Genomic DNA, 18,250 nt, shown 5'->3' with positions numbered 1-18,250 from the left:
CGACCTATGGTGCCACTGCCGACCTCGCCTCAAAAAATCTAGTGTTCCTAACGGTGTCTATGGTCGGCTTTCTACTTCCGCTTGCGTCAGGAACAACGGCGTGACTTTGGCATGCTGAGTGACGGCGTGTGGTTGATGACTCTGGTGAGGCAAATTTAAAAAGGTCATTTTGTCTTCGAAGCTAAAATGATTCTACTATCGAACCGTATGAAACTCTGCTCTTTGGCGTTGGCCACCGTGAGACTGTACAGCAAAGGCCCGGCGGCTGTCAGCAACCCGACTGTCTACTTTGACATTTCGGCCGATAACAAACCTCTCGGCAGGGTAACCTTCGAGGTGAGAAATGTTTACAAAACAATTTCTGACATTGACTTGACTTTGAAAACATGTTTATTGTTTTGTCGCAACTGAACTAATTGTGCCATTATCACATTCTTGCGGTGTGTCTGTTTGGTTTCGCAAGCTCAACGCTGAAGTGGTGCCAAAAACCGCAGGTAAGGAAATTGTTAACGTGTAAATACCACCAACGCTGGTCAACAGCAACATTTCTGTGGAAAAAGATTAATCATTCATGAACATTACCAAAGGAATATCTTGCATGTTTTATTATTGATGATGATATAAAATAACCCAGTGTGCTTGAGAAAATAAAATCACACACATAATATTTTGACTTTCTTTCATGCATCCTGTAAAATTCAAACTCTTGTCACATTTTTTCGTGTGATACTGCAATTTTATTTTTGTACTCAACTTTCTTTTCCTTCCAGTATGGTCCTAATGCTCCTTGTGACATTCAATAAAATGCAAATTTAAAAGTTCATATTTGGAGATAATAGGAGTACATTTTTGTTGAGTCATCTGTTCTACCGTAATTGGGTAGGGCAATTTCCCCGTATCTTGATTCTTGAGAAGGGAGGATTGACGAACGTGTGCGGGCTTGTGTGTGCATTTGGAGAAATAAATTCTTCTCAACAGAAAACTTTCGAGCGCTCTGCACGGGGGAGCACGGTTTTGGCTACAAGGGCTCCACCTTTCATCGGGTCATCCCTCAGTTCATGTGCCAGGTAAATGCACGCACCTGCAGCGTCTTGTTTTTGGCCCCCCCCAAATTTTTTTTTGTTTGTTTTTAAGGGTGGTGATTTTACAAACCACAATGGAACAGGTGGCAAGTCCATTTACGGATGGAAGTTTCCCGATGAAAACTTCATGCTGAAGCACACTGGACCTGGTAGGCAACGGCTACATCAAAGTCAAGTCAAAGTCATATTAGCTCATTTGAAAGGCGCTTGACAATCTATTGTCATGTTATGATTAGCAATCAGGATGTCCAAACCAAAGCTGCACAGGTCATTCATTATCATCATCAGGATGATCATTTTTGACTCTGAAAAGTGTTGCTTTTCTCCCGCAGGCATCTTGTCAATGGCCAACGCAGGACCCAACACCAACGGATCGCAGTTCTTCATCTGCACCAGCAAGACAGAATGGTAGGTGACTGGTGATAAGAGAGGCGTGGGACGGAACACCGCGTGACGTTGAGTTTTGGCCCCGCTGCAGGCTGGACGGTCGCCACGTGGTCTTTGGCAGCATCAGCAAGGGACTGGAAGTGATCAAGAAAGTGGAGGCCTTGGGCTCACCCTCGGGGCGCACTGCGAAGAAGATCACCATCACAGACTGTGGCCAGCTCAAGTAGATGCTGCGGCCAGCCTGTGGGGGGCGCCAAGGTGACTGCTTGAATGTCATGCCATTAAATGTGAACCTGAGCCATTACTGTCAAGGAAAGGGGGAAAGTCGCTGATAGTGCACTTGCCTAACTTGTGTGCTGACACCATGAGGTCTATTCTTGCATATGATCGTGGTGCTTGTGTGTGACAAAAAAAAGAAAGAAAAACCTTCAAGGAAAGGGGACAAACAATAAAACTTTATCATCCTGTTTTGTTACAGTGACACATGTAGTATGTCGTGTGTTTTTAGGAGGGGGGGGGTGTCCAGGTCTCAAACGTTTGCCTCAAATTTTCTTGTCTTGAGGAAATTTAGGACCAGTTCCAGGAAACCAGATCCTCTGAAAGACGTAAGCAGCAGTGGCAGTAGGTTCGCTTGGTATAGGTCAGAGATTATATGCCCTTACTATATATACACATGGTCATTAAAAAAAAAAAAGCTTTAATGGTAATATTTTGGAGGGGGGGTCATATTTTTTTTACGTTTTGAATTTCAACATTTTGTTCATGTTTGATTGTACTGTAATGCTACTACTATAATACAGTGTATTATCATAAAAGATTTGACGCTTTTATTTTGAATGCTCTAGAAACTGGAAAGTGTCGTAAATCGGTAGGAACTGGCGTAAATTTGCTTAACTGACGACACGTTCTCTTGAGTAAAATACACACAGACACAAGAAAGAATTTTTTTTTTTTAAACTTAAGGGAAGTCCTTTCGTATTTGACATTTGTTCGATTAATCCGTTCTGTTTCACTGTTTGTGATTCCCTACTTAGTAAAACGGTTTGGTTTTACACCACTAGAGTGTGCCAACGCACCGTGATAAATAGTAACGGTGTTGCGTATTGTTCAGGATTGAATATAAATCTGTATTGTCTTTGTTTTATTCTTCATTATATGCACAAAGGACAATGTTAAAATGTTTCATGACCATGTGTTTATTTTACTCCCGGTAAAGCTTGCCAAAGTAATATAATGTATTTAGGGCCTTTTGTTAATGTTATATGGTTTAAATAAGTAAAAATGATAAGCTAACCAAACTGTTGTGTCCTGTTTATCTTTTATTGCAGCACTTTCGGTGTGTTCACACAAGGACAAGGTTTAATAAAGGTTGTGAATCATCAGTGTGGGAGACAACCTCTATTTCCACTGAAGGCCGAGCTTTCCAAGGTGAGAATACTCAAGTACTAAAGAAACACCTCCAACAAAACTCTTATCACAACTGTGAAGGTGAAAGATTCTTTACAACCCTTCTCCTTCAACCTTGCTAGTTAGGGGCTTGCTATGCCTGCAAGTGTCTGGCCACTCAGGCTATTCATCACCTGTATAGTATTGCAGACTGCTGCTTGTGGAAAAATGTCAACATAAATGAAAAGCTGCATAGAACTAATTTCTATATCCAAACGCAATCTCATTTTTTGGCCAAAAGGTGCTCGCGCCGTCACTTCACGGTTTTGTGCGCCTTCAAATGAGAGCTGAGTCACCTTTGACGTCAGCAGCCACAGGGTCCTCCTTGTTAGATCGTGACCCCAATGTCATAGTGGCGCTTTCGATTTGCAACAGGTGCAGAAGATGCTGGGAATCGAAGCGGCTGGATTCAGTACACCACGGTCAGCCACGGGATGAGTATCGACCGGCGCCACATCTCGTCGCCTAACAAGGTACCGGCTCTTGTTCGTCTTTGCGTATCAGTATAGGTCTTGTGCGTCAGACAAACAAAACAAAAAGACTCTTCACAGATTGATGAACATATTGGCTCACTTTATTCATTACTATTATTCATTTTATTCAGCAGGTTATAGGTGTGTGTATATATACACCTTAAGAAACAGTAAACAAAAGAATGAGCTCATTTCCCTGGAGAGTCGGAGTTTGCGGCCAGCCCCGTCTGAATGGTGGAGAGCTTTTCTCCGGCTAGGCCCAGGGAGCTCTTGCCGCACAATGAAGCGGACGGGCCTTTGTCGGCCACGCGCTGCTCTGAGCCGTCGTCCGAGTGCAACTCCAGGAAGGCCTCTCTTCTTTGCGGCTTGATGAAGTGCACGGGCGGCGCTCGAACGTCCGCCCGCCGGGCGGGCCGTCGCGTGCACCGCGAGAGCGCCGAGACGCAGCTCTTCTTGAAGTTCTCGTTCATGAAAGCGTAGACGATGGGGTTGTTGAAGCTGTTGAAGAAGCCGATGGCCTGCACCACAGCGACGGTCATGTTGAGCGTCACGTCGTCCAACTTGTTCTCCAAGTCGTCTAAAGGAGCGACACGCAAAGTGGTGATGGAGCATTGCGCACGTGGACGGCCGAGGCTCAAGTTTGACATCTTGCTATTTACGGTATTCGAAGAGCATGTGGACCGTGTGGAAAGGTGCCCAGCAAACGGTGAACAGCAAAACGATAATGATCATCATCTTGACGGCTTTCTTCTTTTTCCTGTCAAAGACAAACTCACAAGTTGGCCATCAGTCAGAAAGCTTGCTTGTTCTTTACGCTCAACTTTCGGTCTCGACTTAGCCAAAGTTTGCGGGTCCCTGAGTGTTCCCGATTTGCTTGGCAAGAAAAACTCCCGTCCTTAACGAGATCTCGTTTTTGCCCAGACAAAAAACGTTTCCGAGCTTGACAAAATTCCCACCTGTCCATTTTGAGGCGCTCTCGGTGATTCATGGCGTCGAGGACCGACGAGTCGCCCACCCTCTTGCGTATCCACAGCTCAAAGGCGATGCGGGTGTAGAGGAAGAGCATAGCAGCCAGGGGCAACAGGAACAGAGCCACCATGATGAAGGTGGTGTAGGCCTGCCGCTCACTCCGGGACTGCCAGATCTCCTGGCAGCACACGTGGCGGCGCTCGTACACAAAGTCGTACTTCACCTGAGCCGGCCGGGAAGGAGGCCAGTCGGATGCAGAAGCCGCAGTATGACAGCTGATTGATTTTTGCACAATGCTTTCACTCACTTTGAGCTGCTGCACAAAGAGCATGGGCGAGCCCACAACCAGCGAGGTCGTCCACACCAGACCTGCCAGGGACAAAGGAGCAAAACACACTTGATGCCGTCAAGTGCCGAAAGAGTAGGAAAGAGGGAAGGCTCGGCCAATACCCAGCATCTTGTACGCTCTCTCGGATGCGGACTGTTGCCGCATCCGAAGCGGGAAAACGATGCCCAGGTATCTCTCGATGGCGATGCAGGTCATAGTGAGGATGCCCGTCACCACCGCTGTGGTCTGCACAAAGGGAACCGCCTTGCAGACCAACGCGCCTGCAAGCAAAGCCCGCGCCGCGTCACGTCACTCAAAGCCCTCAAATGGCGCTACAAAAAGTTGCGACATCAGAAAAGGGGAAATTAAAAAATTCTAATGTCACATTTTGGAGATTCAAGAGTTTAAGATTCAAGAGTTTTTATTCGCCATGTTTGAGCATCAAATAGTTGTGCAAGGACAATCAAAGAGATGCACCTTGGATTTTTCTCATGCACTATTTGGAGAGTTTCCAAAACAAAAAGCAACAAAGCCTACTTGTTATTGTTTTGAAGCAAAAACTTAGGAGCGGCTGACCTCCGACCCACTGCGAGGTGATGTTCTGCAGCAGCGTAAAGGGCACGCAGAAGAAAGTGATGAGCAGGTCGCTGATGGCCAGCGAGCAGACGAAGACGTCGGTGGCGGTGCGCGCGGCGCGCTTCTTCAGCACAACCCACAGCAACAAGCTGTTGCCGCTCAGCGCCAGCCCGAAGATCAGCGCGTAAATGAGCACGAACGCCGTCTTGGCGCTGCGAGGCAGCTCCGCCACGTACACCAGCGGCGGGATCTTATACGTGCTGATGAACTCCTGCCGGCTCAGGTTGTAGTAGCGCAGCGTCTCGCGCAGCACCTCCGCCGTAATCCTGGGACCCGCCGACGGCGCCCAGCGCTCTGCTGACATCGCTGTGGGTGATAGTTGGCTGCCTGCGTGCGTTGACCACTACTAGATGGGGAAGGAGGGAGGCAGCACAGGAGCCCGCCACCTTCTCCCCACGGCTGGCAAAGGTAAGAGTCACAGGAGGTCTACTTGAGTCCTCTTCACATGTTACCACGTGTCGCGCCACTGGCCCATTCTCCCGCCTCTTCCATGTCCACCTTGTCCTACTGTTTTCCTTCACACCTGCTTGTCTTCATCCCTCACCCACTCACGCCTCTCTCTCCCCCTCCCTCCTCATTTGCACCTTCTTGTCTTCCTCCATCGACTTTATTTGCGGCTCCTTCTTCCCCATCATCCTCCCGCTTCATGTTTTCCTCCTCATCACGTTCTGCCCCTCCTCCTCCCCCTGCTCCCCTTTTTCTTCTGCTACTCCTCCCCTTTTTCTTTCTTTCTCCTACATCTCATCCTCCTCATCATCTTAGCTCTTCATCTTCCCCAATCTCTCCATCTTCTTCCTCCTCCCCCTCGCGTCCTCTGGTCCCTCCGCCCATCACAATTCGCTCTTTTTCTCTTTCCTCCTCACTGCTTCTCCCGAACCCCTGCTGCTTTCCTTCCTCCTCCTCCTCTCTGTTCTCCAGCCCTCCCCTTCCTCTCCATCTTCCCTTCCTTGCTCCCGCTGCTGCTATCACATCATGCCCGCCGTTACAAAATGAGTTGAGCCCCCCACCCCTACAGGGTTAATCACCCGGCTCTTTTCTGACAGTTTCCAGTCGAGTGCAGTCTAATCAAGCCCACTGCCGCATTGTAGTGGTGACCAAAGAGTGCTTTTTCAAAATGGCCCGTTTGTAGCATTGTGTTTTCTTTGTGTACTTGGGTGTCAATGAAGCGGTTGTGCGGATACGCGACGCGCTCCGGTTTCTTAGCGACCGTCACAACTTGACTTTTCCGAGCTGCAAGTAACGCAGTTGTCTTTCCGCTTCCAGGCCTCCACGCGGCTTTCCCCAAACATGTCCGGACAGGGGGGCCGGCCCCCGAGCGAGAGTCCCAGCGAGTTTCGCGTGGCGCCGGCGACGAGAGGCACGCCGAGGTTCGGCGCCCTCAGCCACAGCTCCTTCTTCTCCAGGCACAACCCGCACCCGCATCGCGTCAGGCACATTCAAGGTGAGTGAGCACGCCGCCCAATCTGGGAACCTCGCCGATGAACTCTTGCCGTACTTTTTCACCGCTTTAACTGCGCGGGATAATTTTGGGGCAGATGGGGCAAAATGAGATTCTGGATGCATGATTCCACAACTCCACAAGAAACATCACGTTGTCCGCACTCAGGACTCAATGGCAGGCCCGTGTGCACGGTGAGAGACGACTGGTTGGTCAGCACCTCCTTATTTCCGCACCCGCTACTTAAGAGTCTTGACCAGAGGCGAGCCAGCATGCCAGCCAGCGTGCCGGCGTTGGCGTTTACGCCTCGTCAAGCTCACTGTGATAGCAAAGCAGGTAAAAAATAAAATATGTACATATATATATATTGTGCTTTTAAAGTATGCAGTCGAAGAAGAGTCTTTGCTTTTATTTTGTGCCAGCAGTGTTTTCCGAGGCTTGGAGAGATGAGCTCAGAGAGCTGGCGGCCAAAGTCCATTCATCTTCTCAAGACACAAGTGAGGTAGCATACGCTTTGCTCTCTTTCCACTGGCCAAACAAGCTCTTGGGCCTGCAGTTTGGGGACCAGCATAGACCTGAATTTTCTTTCATTCAGTCACCAAACAAACTTAGTTGCCGCCACGTCGGTTTTCATCCACGCGGCAACTGACGTGTTTCGCTCACTGTACGGCAGGTCCGACTTGAGAGAGAGCCGGCCGGACGCCAAACCCAATACTCGGCCCAAACTGGGCGACTGGTCCCTCTGACTGCCAAGTCTCGCCCTTCCCGACTCGACCGGCACCAACTCTTCCAGGATCAAGAACTTCTGGTAGCGCATCCGGTGCGGCTGTAATGTCCTGTCAATGTAACAGCAGGCAGCGAATCGTGAGTCGCGAAGCCACGTCTGACGTATTACTCTGCTTCTTTTTCTCCACATGCAGGTGCTGGAGCTACTTTGTCAGATCCTGCAGACAGATTCGCTGGGAGCGGTCCAGCGCTGGCTGCTGTTGGCCGGCCACAGAGGTGACGCGAGCTTAGCTGGCAACGGAACCGTGTCGACACCGCCACCTCTCCATTGCAGAGGCTCATCCTATCATGCCAGCAAAGATGAATAATTTTGATTTCATTTGCCTTGCACTTGTATATTTAGTTCTTCTCCACCCCGCTCCAGACTTTTGGTTCCGGCTGTGATTTGACTGCATTTTCAAAGCTGTTGGTGTTGTCATTGGGAAAGCAATCGGGTAGTCTTTGAAATGTCTCTTTTATAACAGTGCCAAGCTTTGCAAATATCTCATCTCGTCCTGGCAGAAAAGGAGCTGGTGTCGGCCATGATCAAACAAGTGAACTTGGCGAGCCACCGGCCCACCCGCCTGCTGTCGTGCGGCCCCTCGTGTTCCCGCCCGGCGCAGCGAGGCAGGTGAGTGGCCGCTCGCTCCGGGTTGTTGTCCTTCACGTTGTCCTTTCTGCTCCTTTGTGTGCTACCCCAGGTGGAACGAAGCGTCCGGCGCCGACAAGCCAGGTAGGCCCCTGAAAGGTTTCCTGTGGACCTTTTTTCATTTTCTTTCGCATTTCTTTGTGTCGCACCAAGTCACTCACAATGACAGTTCTCTCACAAAGAGACCTTTTTGTGTCGCAACACGGCTTGCGTCTTCTCGTTACCAGAGACCATTGGAGGTGCGGAGGTCCTTGAAATCCACGCCGACAATCAGCAGGAACACAAAGTTAATCCCGGATCCGCTTGGGAATGTCATCGTATGGATTTGTCGCCTTGTCGACATTCATCCGCTTGCATCAGGAGCAACGTCAAAGAGTCCCGACAAGCGGTGTGCCCAAGTGGTCCCACCAGCGTACAGAAACGTCATACATCTTAGACAATGCCCTATTAGTTGCCCATACTTGCATGCTAAAAAAGTATCTGTGAAAGTAAGTTAGCTGTTGTGAAAGCCTGATGTAAATAAAAACCTGTTGTATGCACACTACAAAAGTGGTCCATGTCAAAAGCTTCTAACCTGCCGGCTGCTTGCATTCACAAAGTGAAATTGGCATTGAAGTGATTGTGCAATTTTCTTGGAACTACTTGACAGACCCTTCTACTGCGTGTAAAAGTGTTCAGTGACATTAGGAACACCTGAAAATTGCGGTGAATGGTAATGCGATAATGAAGTGGCCTGTGATTAGGTACACCTGAAAATGGTGGTGGACCTAATAGAGTGTACGAATGACGTCACAGATCAAACAGCAAATCAGAAAGTGGGGGTGAGGGCGGGTGTGGCACTTTCATTTACGCTTTTTCCCTAATAAAGTGGCCTGTGATTAGGTACACCTGAAAATGGCGGTGTACCTAATGGAGTGTCCAAGTGACGTCACAGATCAAGCAGCCAATCAGAAAGTGGGGGTGAGGGCGGGTGTGGCACTTTTCACTTGCACTTAAGCTTTGACCATGATTTTTCCCTAATGAAGTGGCCTGTGATTAGGTACACCTGAAAATGGCGGTGTACCTAATGGAGTGTCCGAGTGACGTCACAGATCAAACAGCCAATCAGAAAAATCATTCACTTGTCTGTAACCCAGCGTATTTATGTACTGTACACTACTTAATAAAAACGCCGAATTTCCCGGCAAAATGGCGGAATGGTTTATAACTTTACCCGGTGATCGGGAGAGCATGGTTTGAGCCCATGAAACACGAAGCAGACTTTGAGCTAATAAGGCAAAAGCTTTATCCACTACACCAGGGGTGGCCAATACATCGATCGCGATCGATGGTCGACCGCCAAGCCACTACTGGTCGATCGCGGGAAAAAGGGAAAAATGGACATGTTCATTTTACGCTGGGTTACATACAAGTGAATGGGGGCACTGCCATCCTGCGGTAGCGTGGCGTCATTACACCAGTAAATCGCCAAGCCACTACTGGTCGATCGCGAGATATTAAAATGTTTTTTTTTCCGCACTTGATGCGTGTGCAAACAACAGCGCTAACAACACAACACAAACACGCTAGCTCGCGAGTTCCCTCCAATTGTCAAAACAGCTCGAGTATTGCGATGTACGAGCCATGGTCGGCATTTGAACGCACCTTTGGCTGTATTTACAGTATCCGTGACTTTCCAAAAACTGCGGTGCGTTCAAAACGCCGACCATAGCTCGTAAATCACATTATTCGAGCTGTTTTCAAGTGCAAAAAAAAAACCCAAAACATTTTAATACCCTGCGATCGACCAGTAGTGGCTTGACGATCGACCGGTCGATCGCAATCGACGTATTGGCCACCCTTGTAGTATTTCAGCCAGTTGGACCTATCCAGACACTCAAATGTCGGATTTATTTGGCGGTATTTAAACGCCCCGTGACTTTCCAAAAGCTGGGGTGCGTTCAAAACGCCGACCAAAGCTCGTACATCGCGATACTCGAGCTGTTTTAACAATTGGAGGGAACTCGCGAGTTAGCGTGTTTGTGTTGTGTTGTGTTGTGTTGTGTTGTGTTGTGTTGTGTTGTGTTGTGTTGTTTTGTTAGCGCCGTTGTTTGCACACGCATCAAGTGAAAAAAAAAACCCAAACATTTTAATATTCCGCAATCGACCAGTAGTGGCTTGGCGATCGACTGGTGTAATGACGCCACGCTACCGCAAGATGGCAGTGCCCCCATTCACTTGTATGTAACCCAGCGTAAAATGAACATGTCCATTTTGCCTTTTTCCCCGCGATCGACCAGTAGTGGCTTGGCGATCGACTGGTGTAATGACACCACGCTACCGCAAGATGGCAGTGCCCCCATTCACTTGTATGTAACCCAGCGTAAAATGAACATGAATGAAAAATGGACATGTTCAGTTTACGCTGGGTTACATACAAGTGAATGGGGGCACTGCCATCTTGTGGTAGCTTGGCGTCATTACACCAGTCGATCGCCAAGCCACTACTGATCGATTGCGGGATATTAAAATGTTTTTTTTTTCCCGCACTTTGATGCGTGTGCAAACAACGGCGCTAACAACACAACACAAACACGCTAGCTCGCGAGTCCCCTCCAATTGTCAAAACAGCTCGAGTATTGCGATGTACGAGCCATGGTCGGCATTTGAACGCACCTTTGGCTGTATTTACAGTATCCGTGACTTTCCAAAAACTGCGGTGCGTTCAAAACGCCAACCATAGCTCGTAAATCGCATTATTCGAGCTGTTTTCAAGTGCAAAAAAAAAAACCAAAACATTTTAATACCCTGCGATCGACCAGTAGTGGCTTGACGATCGACCGGTCGATCGCGATCGACGTATTGGCCACCCTTGTAGTATTTCAGCCAGTTGGACCTATCCAGACACTCAAATGTCGGATTTATTTGGCGGTATATAAACGCCCCGTGACTTTCCAAAAGCTGGGGTGCGTTCAAAACGCCGACCAAAGCTCGTACATCGCGATACTCGAGCTGTTTTAACAATTGGAGGGAACTCGCGAGTTAGCGTGTTTGTGTTGTGTTGTGTTGTTAGCGCCGTTGTTTGCACACGCATCAAGTGAAAAAAAAAAAACCAAACATTTTAATATTCCGCAATCGACCAGTAGTGGCTTGGCGATCGACTGGTGTAATGACGCCACGCTACCGCAAGATGGCAGTGCCCCCACTCACTTGTATGTAACCCAGCGTAAAATGAACATGTCCATTTTGCCTTTTTCCCCGCGATCGACCAGTAGTGGCTTGGCGATCGACTGGTGTAATGACACCACGCTACCGCAAGATGGCAGTGCCCCCATTCACTTGTATGTAACCCAGCGTAAAATGAACATGTCCATTTTGCCTTTTTCCCCGCGATCGACCAGTAGTGGCTTGGCGATCGACTGGTGTAATGACGCCACGCTACCGCAAGATGGCAGTGCCCCCATTCACTTGTATGTAACCCAGCGTAAAATGAACATGAATGAAAAATGGACATGTTCATTTTACGCTGGGTTACATACAAGTGAATGGGGGCACTGCCATCTTGTGGTAGCTTGGCGTCATTACACCAGTCGATCGCCAAGCCACTACTGATCGATTGCGGGATATTAAAATGTTTTTTTTTCCCCGCACTTTGATGCGTGTGCAAACAACGGCGCTAACAACACAACACAAACACGCTAGCTCGCGAGTCCCCTCCAATTGTAAAAGCAGCTCGAGTATTGCGATGTACGAGCCATGGTCGGCATTTGAACGCACCTGTGGCTGTATTTACACTATCCGTAACTTTCCAAAAGCTGCGGTGCGTTCAAAACGTCGACCATGGCTCGTACATCGCCCTACATGAGTTTTTTTTGACAATTGGTGGGAACTCGCGAGTGAGCGTGTTTGTGTTTTTAATGTCCTGCAATCGACCGGTCGATCGCGATCGACGTATTGGCCACCCTTGTAGTATTTCAGCCAGTTGGACCTATCCAAACACTCAAATGTCGGATTTATTTGGCGGTATTTAAACGCCCCGTGACTTTCCAAAAGCTGGGGTGCGTTCAAAACGCCGACCAAAGCTCGTAAATCGCGATACTCGAGCTGTTTTGACAATTGGAGGGAACTCGCGAGCTAGCACGTTTGTGTTGTGTTGTTAGCGCCGTTGTTTGTACACGCATCAAGTGCGAAAAAAAAAACCCAACATTTTAATATCCCGCGATCGACGTATTGGCCACCCTTGCACTACACGAAGCAGACTTTGAGCTAATTGCATAGTGTAAGACTCCAATTCTGTTCTCCCGCGCTTACGGCAAAAGCTTTATTCACTACACCATTGAATGTTCTGTCAAATAATGGTAACGGGGATTTGAGTTGACATTGTGATGTGCACTACCCAAAACAAAGGCCGCGTTTCGCCGGCAAAATTGCAGAACGGTTTATAACTTTACCCGGTGTTCGGGGGACTATGGTTCGAGCCCCACACGAAGCAGACTTTGAACTAAAGTTTGAAAAAGTGTATACTTGAATTTGGTTCGAACCTAAGGCAAAAAAGCTTTAGATACTACACCTTTGAGTGTTCTGGGATAAAATTGTGATTTAGTAATTTGATCTATTCTGTAAAACATATACTATGAATACATAAAAAAAAACACTGGAAACTTTAACGCCAAAATTGGGTGAATGGTTCAAGACTTAGGTTTGTGTCCGGCAGCCTCGGGTTCGAGACTTACCCTTTGCAGCTTTTTCAAATGAAATAGAAGCACACATAAGATTCGAACACGCCTCTACCAAACATAAGGGAAAAGATTTAACCATTCGGCCATTCGTAATCTTAAAAAACAATGTTAAGTGTTTGTAATTGAAAGTTATTCTGAATCTTTCCTAAAGCCAGTTTCAAAATCTGGGATAATACAAAAAAATCTTTGTAAACGCAAGCACGCATCGTGTGGACAGACTACTAACACCATTTTTGCACAAACATTTAGTAACGTCTGGACAACAGCGCCGTTTGGCCGAAGGTAAGTAGCCAAAGCAGCGTTTGCAGAAATCCACCAGAGAATGACAAACTGTTATTTCGATGCATTAATGTATATTTTCTTTCTCTCTGCAGGTGCGAATCTTCAAAACGAGCCAGACATGGTCGACTGACTTTCTGTGAGTTTTAAAGTCAATCGATTGCTCTAATTTTCTTCTCATTTCTGTCCACAGGCCTGCATCTGGAACAGAGGGAGCAGATTGACTACAAAAATAAATTAGCAAGGTATCTTATCAAATTGACTAAAGCAAACATTTCTTTTTTTGTCTGCAGGGTCCAAGATGGCCGACTTGCAGACCTCGCATGGCTTCATGAGACGCTTGCAGGTAGGTCTACTCTTGCTCATCACGTTGCCAAGCCCAATTTGTTTGTTAGGCTGAAGATTTTAAAGCAGAATAGTTGTAACGTTACCGTGTCTTTCAGACCAGCAAGCTGTGGTTGGAGAGAAGTCCGGCGTTGCCCTCCATTTCTCACTGGTAAAACGCGCACGTGTCCAAATGTTTGACACGCGTCAAACATTTAAGCACGTTCTTTCTTTTGTCCACCAGGTGGGGGCAAAGGACCTAGTTTCTGCAGCTTGGATCTACAAGGTTTTGAACCTGTGGCATAATCAACCTCTAGTCCGACGTGCTGACAGGTGAAAATTTACTCCAAACTTGCCATTCTTTAAACGCACTTAGCTTTTTTTTTCTTTCTATGCCTCCCTATTCCTGCAGAGCAGTTTCCAGTAAGTATGCAGTTGCAAAATCTGCCACCTGCTGGCCAAAGGAACCAGCCCTCCAAAAATCATGCAGAGGTTCCTCAAGGCAGCCTCTATTTTCAGAGTTGACTCTCAAATTAAAGGTACTAAATGACAGCTTAATGTCTCCCTCGTCTGCGTTGTGTGCAGGTGTCCACCCTGGAGTGTCTTGACATTTCAGGAACTCTGCCTGTGCACCAGCAGACTGGCTGCTTCCAGTCTACAATTAAAACTAAAACCAGTAAACTGAAGTAGAGTTGTTGTCTATGTTCCTTTTTCTTTACAGGCAAATTCTAGTCCACAAAGTGCAAAACTCTCCACAATTTGCCTTCAACCGCAGCTACTCCTGTGAGCTGGTTCACCTGGATTGGTGCTACCTGAAGAGCTTTCTGCTGGTGAGAGGAGAGTAAATGACATTTTAGCAAACCTGTTTCAAAATTTGAATCTTTTTTGTGTCCAGTGTGGAGCACCATCAAGTACCTGCTCATAGCGGAAGCTGAGGATCAGAGCAAAGCTGCATACCAGCAGCACTTTGGTTTTCTCAGCTCTCAGGCAACTTGAGAAGTGAGGCACTTTAAATGCTCCTTATCTTTATTCCAATAATTCTTTCTCCTATTTTCTGAAAGGCAGCAAGGAACAAAATTAACTTCCTGGGTCATGCAGCAAGGAACAAAATCAGCTTCCTGGGGCATGCAGCTTACAATACTCCGTGCCATGACCAACTCTGCTTGTGCACTGGTATGTTTTATGTCAAAACATTTTCCTGCACAAACCAATTACTTGGCTTTTTACTTACCAATCTCTTTGTCTCAGGTCCAGGCATAGAGTACCACTCGTCTCTCTGGCTGACTGGAGAACCACTCGTCTCTCTGGCTGACCACTTGAACACTCGTCCCTCTCACCGACCACTTCACCACTCTGCAACGAGTAGACTGCCATCCAACTTGTTACTTTGTGATTGAATGTTTACGCTGCAAAAGAAATAAAGCTTTATTACAAATAACACAACCTTTCAACTTTATTTTCAAACATCACAACAATCAAATTATTTTTTCTTTCCAATAATTTTTTTCCCCACCCCAAAAGATTCTGGATTTCTTTTTTTTTTTTACAGATTTTTTTTGGTAAAATTTTTTGACAAACGGGGCGGGTCCATGCCCGGAATACCGCTTCATGATTGGTTGATAGATCTAAAACTGGGTGGAGCAATGAGAATGAAAGGCCTTGATTGGTTAAAAAGAGGGTGTGGATATGCAAATGAGGTGTTTTGCGATTGGCTGGCAGTTTAGTGGGCGTGGCCTCAATAAAATGAAGCAATCTGATTGGTCAGTTGTGCAATACGCTGCACCCTGATTGGCTATCAGAAAGTGGGCGTGGTTATGCAAATTTTGCGACGGCCCGTGATTGGCCAGGCTGAATTTAGGCAGAGTTTGGAGGCGGGCAAAGTGGCACTTAGGTTTTGGAAGGTTCTTTTCAGCTTTGAGTTGTTTGCCTTCAGCCACTGAACAGAGCCAAGTGTTTGACTGCTTCTCTCTGTCTCCACATGACTCAAAGCGACTGCAATTGCATCACTTTAACTCATGTGGAGACAGAGAGAAGCAGTCAAACACTTGGCTCTGTTGCAGTGACGCTCACCTCAAGGCTGAAAACTTACTTGTGTCCATAGTAGTGGACACTTAGGTTTTGGAAGTGGCCAACTCAAGACTTCAAACAGTACTTTGCCAATGCAGTGACCACCAAGCATGAAAGACTTCAAATGAGCAAATTTGCTCACAAATCACAAAGACTCACATTCCACTTGAACATCTATTGAATAGAAAAGCAGTTTGAAAAGGCCCTGCCTGCATGGAAGCAGATGAAGTGCTTGATGAGCTCACTTACTTCTCGTGGCAGGCACAAGGGGGAAGGTGAGCACATGCAAACATCTCTCACTGGGACAAAACCTAAGTGCCAGGTCCTGCACAGTACCAGTTTTTCCATGACACTGACGCAAACCAAGTCAGTTAAATATATGTTTCTGACTAACTTGGTTTGCATCAATGTCATGAAAAAAACACATCCAGACAAGTGTGATGATGATGATGATGATGATATTGTGCAGTACCTGGCACTTAGGTTTTGTGAGAGATGTCAGCTGCTTGCATGTGCTCACCTTCTCCCTGGTGTGCCATGACAAGATGACATCAGCTCCTCAAGCACATAACACTACCAACTAACATACACCATTTTTTTATATAATTAAATATATTTTTAAATTCAAGTCATTATTTCAAGAACAAAGTTCAAATGCAAGTACATTTTTCAAAACTATACTTCTAACATTGACATGTAACTTTAACCATTGTAGAGCAATTCCTTTTGTTTCTTTTCACTATGGCCCAAATAATCATCAGGACATTATTCATTTAGGGAAATGACCAATTCAAATGTCCTTTGATAACATTTTGGAATATTGGAAGTCATAAGTGACACGACCTTCTACATTTAAGACTAGGAGGCAAACAAAATGGGGAGGTACCTTTTGAGATATGCAGATAGACGACCAGCAGCCGACGTGGAACCTCCAGTCTTCAAGTTGGACATGGAAAAACATAGAAAAACAACGTTCAAGTCAAACGCTTGCGTTCATTAGCCATTGATTTACAGCCGAGTGAGTGCTACTTTTGGGTGTGCTAGCTAACGCTCCACCTCTTGTTTCACGAGAGCTAGCGAGTTTCCACTGACCTAACGACTAACAAATATTCCCCTTCCATGTCATTCTTTACATGTATGCAGATACATAAATACATAAGGCAAATAAAGAGCTTGGAAAAAGTTGACATTACTCACTCGAAACCCCAAATGGTAACAACCTGAAGAGCTTGGTCCTCGCTGAAGTTCCTCTGTGTACGGAAGTGTACGGTAGCCGAGAAAGCTCAATTCAAGTCACACAAAAGCGCGTCTTTGGCAAATTGCACAAAAGGCACTCCCACATCATGCATGCAACACTAGTTCGGATAATTCATTAACACGCATAAAAGATGCTAAAAAAGTAGTTAAAAAGAGCAGCCTTGTCAAAAAATCATATTCTGTAATATCATTTGAGTTTCATAGAAATGTTTGACCGAGTGAGTGTTCCACCCACCTCCTCAAATTAAAGGGTAAAGATTTGTTTCTGTTGTTTGAGAGTGTTTTACTGTTTACAGAGGTACACACGCAAAGACTCAATAAATATTCACGTTTTAAGCTTTTGGTTTGTACAGCAACTATACAAGAGCGCCTCCGCCCACACACAAGCCGCTTGCAGTATTGTATTATTATTTTTTTTTGTACCTGACGGCCTCATTTACAATATTTACATTATTTGCAGAAAGAGTTAAAAAACAACAACAACATTCCGAACATGCGGATGTGTTTTTTTTTGTTTTGGTGTCAAAGCAGAAGCGAGCCGAGTTCAAAAAGCGCTGGCGGCGAACAAGAAGCAGTCCCGCTACCTGTCAGGAAGGGCAGAGAGGAATATTTGATAGCTTTCGAAGGAGCAAAAACAAAAATGCCACTTTGGTCTTCTTCTGGATTCCACCAGAGACTCCACAAGTTCACATGACCGGTTCACGAGTAGTTCTGCTGCACTTGGGGTTCAAACAACGGTACACAGTTTTCAAGGCACCTCGTTTAAACAGCACCGAGGACAGAGCCACCGATCCCACGTCGGTGGCTCTTTGGAGGTTGGATGAGGTAACCGTCATCGGTCTGCAGATTTAAAAAAAAAAAAAAAAGACAGAGAGAAACGCAGTCTTTTAAACGCCGCATTGTTTAAGATGACATTGATGACGTGTTCATCTGTGACTGGAGTTTCTCTCGGATCCGAAACGGTCCCTTCTTGACTTTGCGGCCAGTGGGCCTAAAGTGCTGCCGGACCTGCGCTCCTTCAGGGAGGCGTTGCCTGGAGGTAGAAGAGGCCCCGGGTCAGCGGTGCTGCCCATGGGGGTCGGGGTGGCGACAGTGGACCGGGCGGGAGTCCGGGTGGTGGGCTGTGCCCGCCCGATGTCGCTTTCTGTGGTTTGCGTCGGATCGTGGGTAGCGAGGGAAACTGCTTGAAACTCGCCGGAGGAATTGGTCTGGGGTTCCACTGAGGCCTTGGCGGTGGCGTTGGATAGCTCCGGAGAGGCCGTGGACAAGTTCTTGTTGCACGACTCGCAACAGAGCTTGTTATATCCAGGGATGGCGCAGTAGCGTGCCAGAACCTCCATTTGACAGAAGATGGATTTGTCCCCTTGGCACGCCTCACCTAACAGACAAGTAAGACGGAAGGGTTGATTTGTTTGATGGAAGGAATTAGGTG

General features: G+C 46.9%; 4 protein-coding genes and 2 long non-coding RNA genes across 12 annotated transcripts in view; 3 read left to right on the top strand and 3 right to left on the bottom strand.

Moving 5' to 3' along the window:
- Window positions 1–47: 47 nt before the first annotated feature.
- Window positions 48–5,634, top strand: ppifb (peptidylprolyl isomerase Fb). Of its 2 annotated transcripts, XR_015063307.1 has the most exons (9): window positions 48–336; window positions 464–494; window positions 979–1,067; window positions 1,135–1,231; window positions 1,415–1,490; window positions 1,561–1,727; window positions 2,798–2,897; window positions 3,291–3,388; window positions 5,240–5,634. XR_015063307.1 is itself a non-coding variant. In XM_085903627.1 (6 exons), the coding sequence occupies exons 1-6, from the start codon at window positions 187–189 to the stop codon at window positions 1,694–1,696; spliced, it is 579 nt and encodes a 192-aa protein (XP_085759753.1). In that variant the 5' UTR covers window positions 53–186; the 3' UTR covers window positions 1,697–1,950. The 2 variants fall into 2 exon arrangements, 1 of the variants encoding a protein (XP_085759753.1); XM_085903627.1 differs by lacking the exons at window positions 2,798–2,897; window positions 3,291–3,388; window positions 5,240–5,634 and having other exon boundaries at window positions 53–336; window positions 1,561–1,950.
- On the bottom strand, window positions 3,515–5,625 carry qrfprb (pyroglutamylated RFamide peptide receptor b). The gene is made up of 6 exons (XM_085903628.1): window positions 5,262–5,625; window positions 4,808–4,966; window positions 4,665–4,726; window positions 4,345–4,580; window positions 4,048–4,145; window positions 3,515–3,965 (listed from the first exon to the last, which is right to left on the bottom strand). Exons 1-6 carry the CDS (start codon window positions 5,623–5,625, stop codon window positions 3,577–3,579), a joined length of 1,308 nt encoding a protein of 435 aa, XP_085759754.1. The 3' UTR covers window positions 3,515–3,576.
- On the top strand, window positions 5,479–8,990 carry tbata (thymus, brain and testes associated). The gene is made up of 10 exons (XM_085903626.1): window positions 5,479–5,543; window positions 5,672–5,729; window positions 6,585–6,762; window positions 6,928–7,095; window positions 7,182–7,261; window positions 7,433–7,579; window positions 7,680–7,761; window positions 8,047–8,155; window positions 8,226–8,257; window positions 8,401–8,990. Exons 3-10 carry the CDS (start codon window positions 6,609–6,611, stop codon window positions 8,607–8,609), a joined length of 981 nt encoding a protein of 326 aa, XP_085759752.1. The 5' UTR covers window positions 5,479–5,543; window positions 5,672–5,729; window positions 6,585–6,608; the 3' UTR covers window positions 8,610–8,990.
- Window positions 8,991–13,121: 4,131 nt separating this feature from the next.
- Window positions 13,122–16,830, bottom strand: LOC147039460 (uncharacterized). Of its 3 annotated transcripts, XR_015063495.1 has the most exons (6): window positions 16,759–16,830; window positions 16,448–16,497; window positions 14,726–14,900; window positions 14,410–14,548; window positions 13,602–14,321; window positions 13,122–13,371 (listed from the first exon to the last, which is right to left on the bottom strand). It is a non-coding gene; the product is annotated as an uncharacterized LOC147039460 (long non-coding RNA). The 3 variants fall into 3 exon arrangements; XR_015063494.1 differs by having other exon boundaries at window positions 13,122–14,321; XR_015063496.1 differs by having other exon boundaries at window positions 13,122–14,318.
- Window positions 13,146–14,779, top strand: LOC147039461 (uncharacterized). Of its 2 annotated transcripts, XR_015063498.1 has the most exons (8): window positions 13,146–13,516; window positions 13,614–13,666; window positions 13,739–13,827; window positions 13,907–14,033; window positions 14,216–14,324; window positions 14,390–14,493; window positions 14,556–14,667; window positions 14,743–14,779. It is a non-coding gene; the product is annotated as an uncharacterized LOC147039461 (long non-coding RNA). The 2 variants fall into 2 exon arrangements; XR_015063497.1 differs by having other exon boundaries at window positions 13,907–14,324.
- A 264-nt stretch (window positions 16,831–17,094) lies between the features above and the next one.
- The window catches only part of adamts14 (ADAM metallopeptidase with thrombospondin type 1 motif, 14), an 11,392-nt gene continuing 10,236 nt past the window's right edge, over window positions 17,095–18,250 (bottom strand). For all 3 annotated transcript variants that reach the window (XM_085903928.1, XM_085903929.1, XM_085903930.1), the window contains one exon: window positions 17,095–18,196. In XM_085903928.1, the coding sequence (XP_085760054.1) occupies window positions 17,745–18,196 (452 nt within the window). In that variant the 3' untranslated portion in view covers window positions 17,095–17,744. The remainder of the gene's footprint in view (window positions 18,197–18,250) is intronic.

This window comes from Syngnathus leptorhynchus, chromosome 22 (genome assembly GCF_054491065.1).
Source record: "Syngnathus leptorhynchus isolate UIUO chromosome 22, UIUO_Slep, whole genome shotgun sequence".
Lineage (NCBI taxonomy): Eukaryota > Metazoa > Chordata > Actinopteri > Syngnathiformes > Syngnathidae > Syngnathus > Syngnathus leptorhynchus.
This window is presented reverse-complemented; position numbering and strand designations above follow the sequence as displayed.

What these genes read in the sequence shown, in the direction of transcription:
- ppifb (XM_085903627.1), top strand. Translation starts at nt 187, where the DNA reads ATGATTCTACTATCGAACCGTATGAAACTCTGCTCTTTGGCGTTGGCC. An exon ending in TCGGCAGGGTAACCTTCGAG is followed by an intron (nt 337 to 463) that starts GTGAGAAATGTT and finishes TGGTTTCGCAAG; the next exon opens with CTCAACGCTGAAGTGGTGCC. An exon ending in TGCACCAGCAAGACAGAATG is followed by an intron (nt 1,491 to 1,560) that starts GTAGGTGACTGG and finishes GCCCCGCTGCAG; the next exon opens with GCTGGACGGTCGCCACGTGG.
- qrfprb (XM_085903628.1), bottom strand. Translation starts at nt 5,625, where the DNA reads ATGTCAGCAGAGCGCTGGGCGCCGTCGGCGGGTCCCAGGATTACGGCG. An exon ending in TCTTTGTGCAGCAGCTCAAA is followed by an intron (nt 4,581 to 4,664) that starts GTGAGTGAAAGC and finishes CGGCCGGCTCAG; the next exon opens with GTGAAGTACGACTTTGTGTA. An exon ending in CCACATGCTCTTCGAATACC is followed by an intron (nt 3,966 to 4,047) that starts GTAAATAGCAAG and finishes TCGCTCCTTTAG; the next exon opens with ACGACTTGGAGAACAAGTTG.
- tbata (XM_085903626.1), top strand. Translation starts at nt 6,609, where the DNA reads ATGTCCGGACAGGGGGGCCGGCCCCCGAGCGAGAGTCCCAGCGAGTTT. An exon ending in TCGCGTCAGGCACATTCAAG is followed by an intron (nt 6,763 to 6,927) that starts GTGAGTGAGCAC and finishes GTCCGCACTCAG; the next exon opens with GACTCAATGGCAGGCCCGTG. An exon ending in CTTCTCAAGACACAAGTGAG is followed by an intron (nt 7,262 to 7,432) that starts GTAGCATACGCT and finishes ACTGTACGGCAG; the next exon opens with GTCCGACTTGAGAGAGAGCC.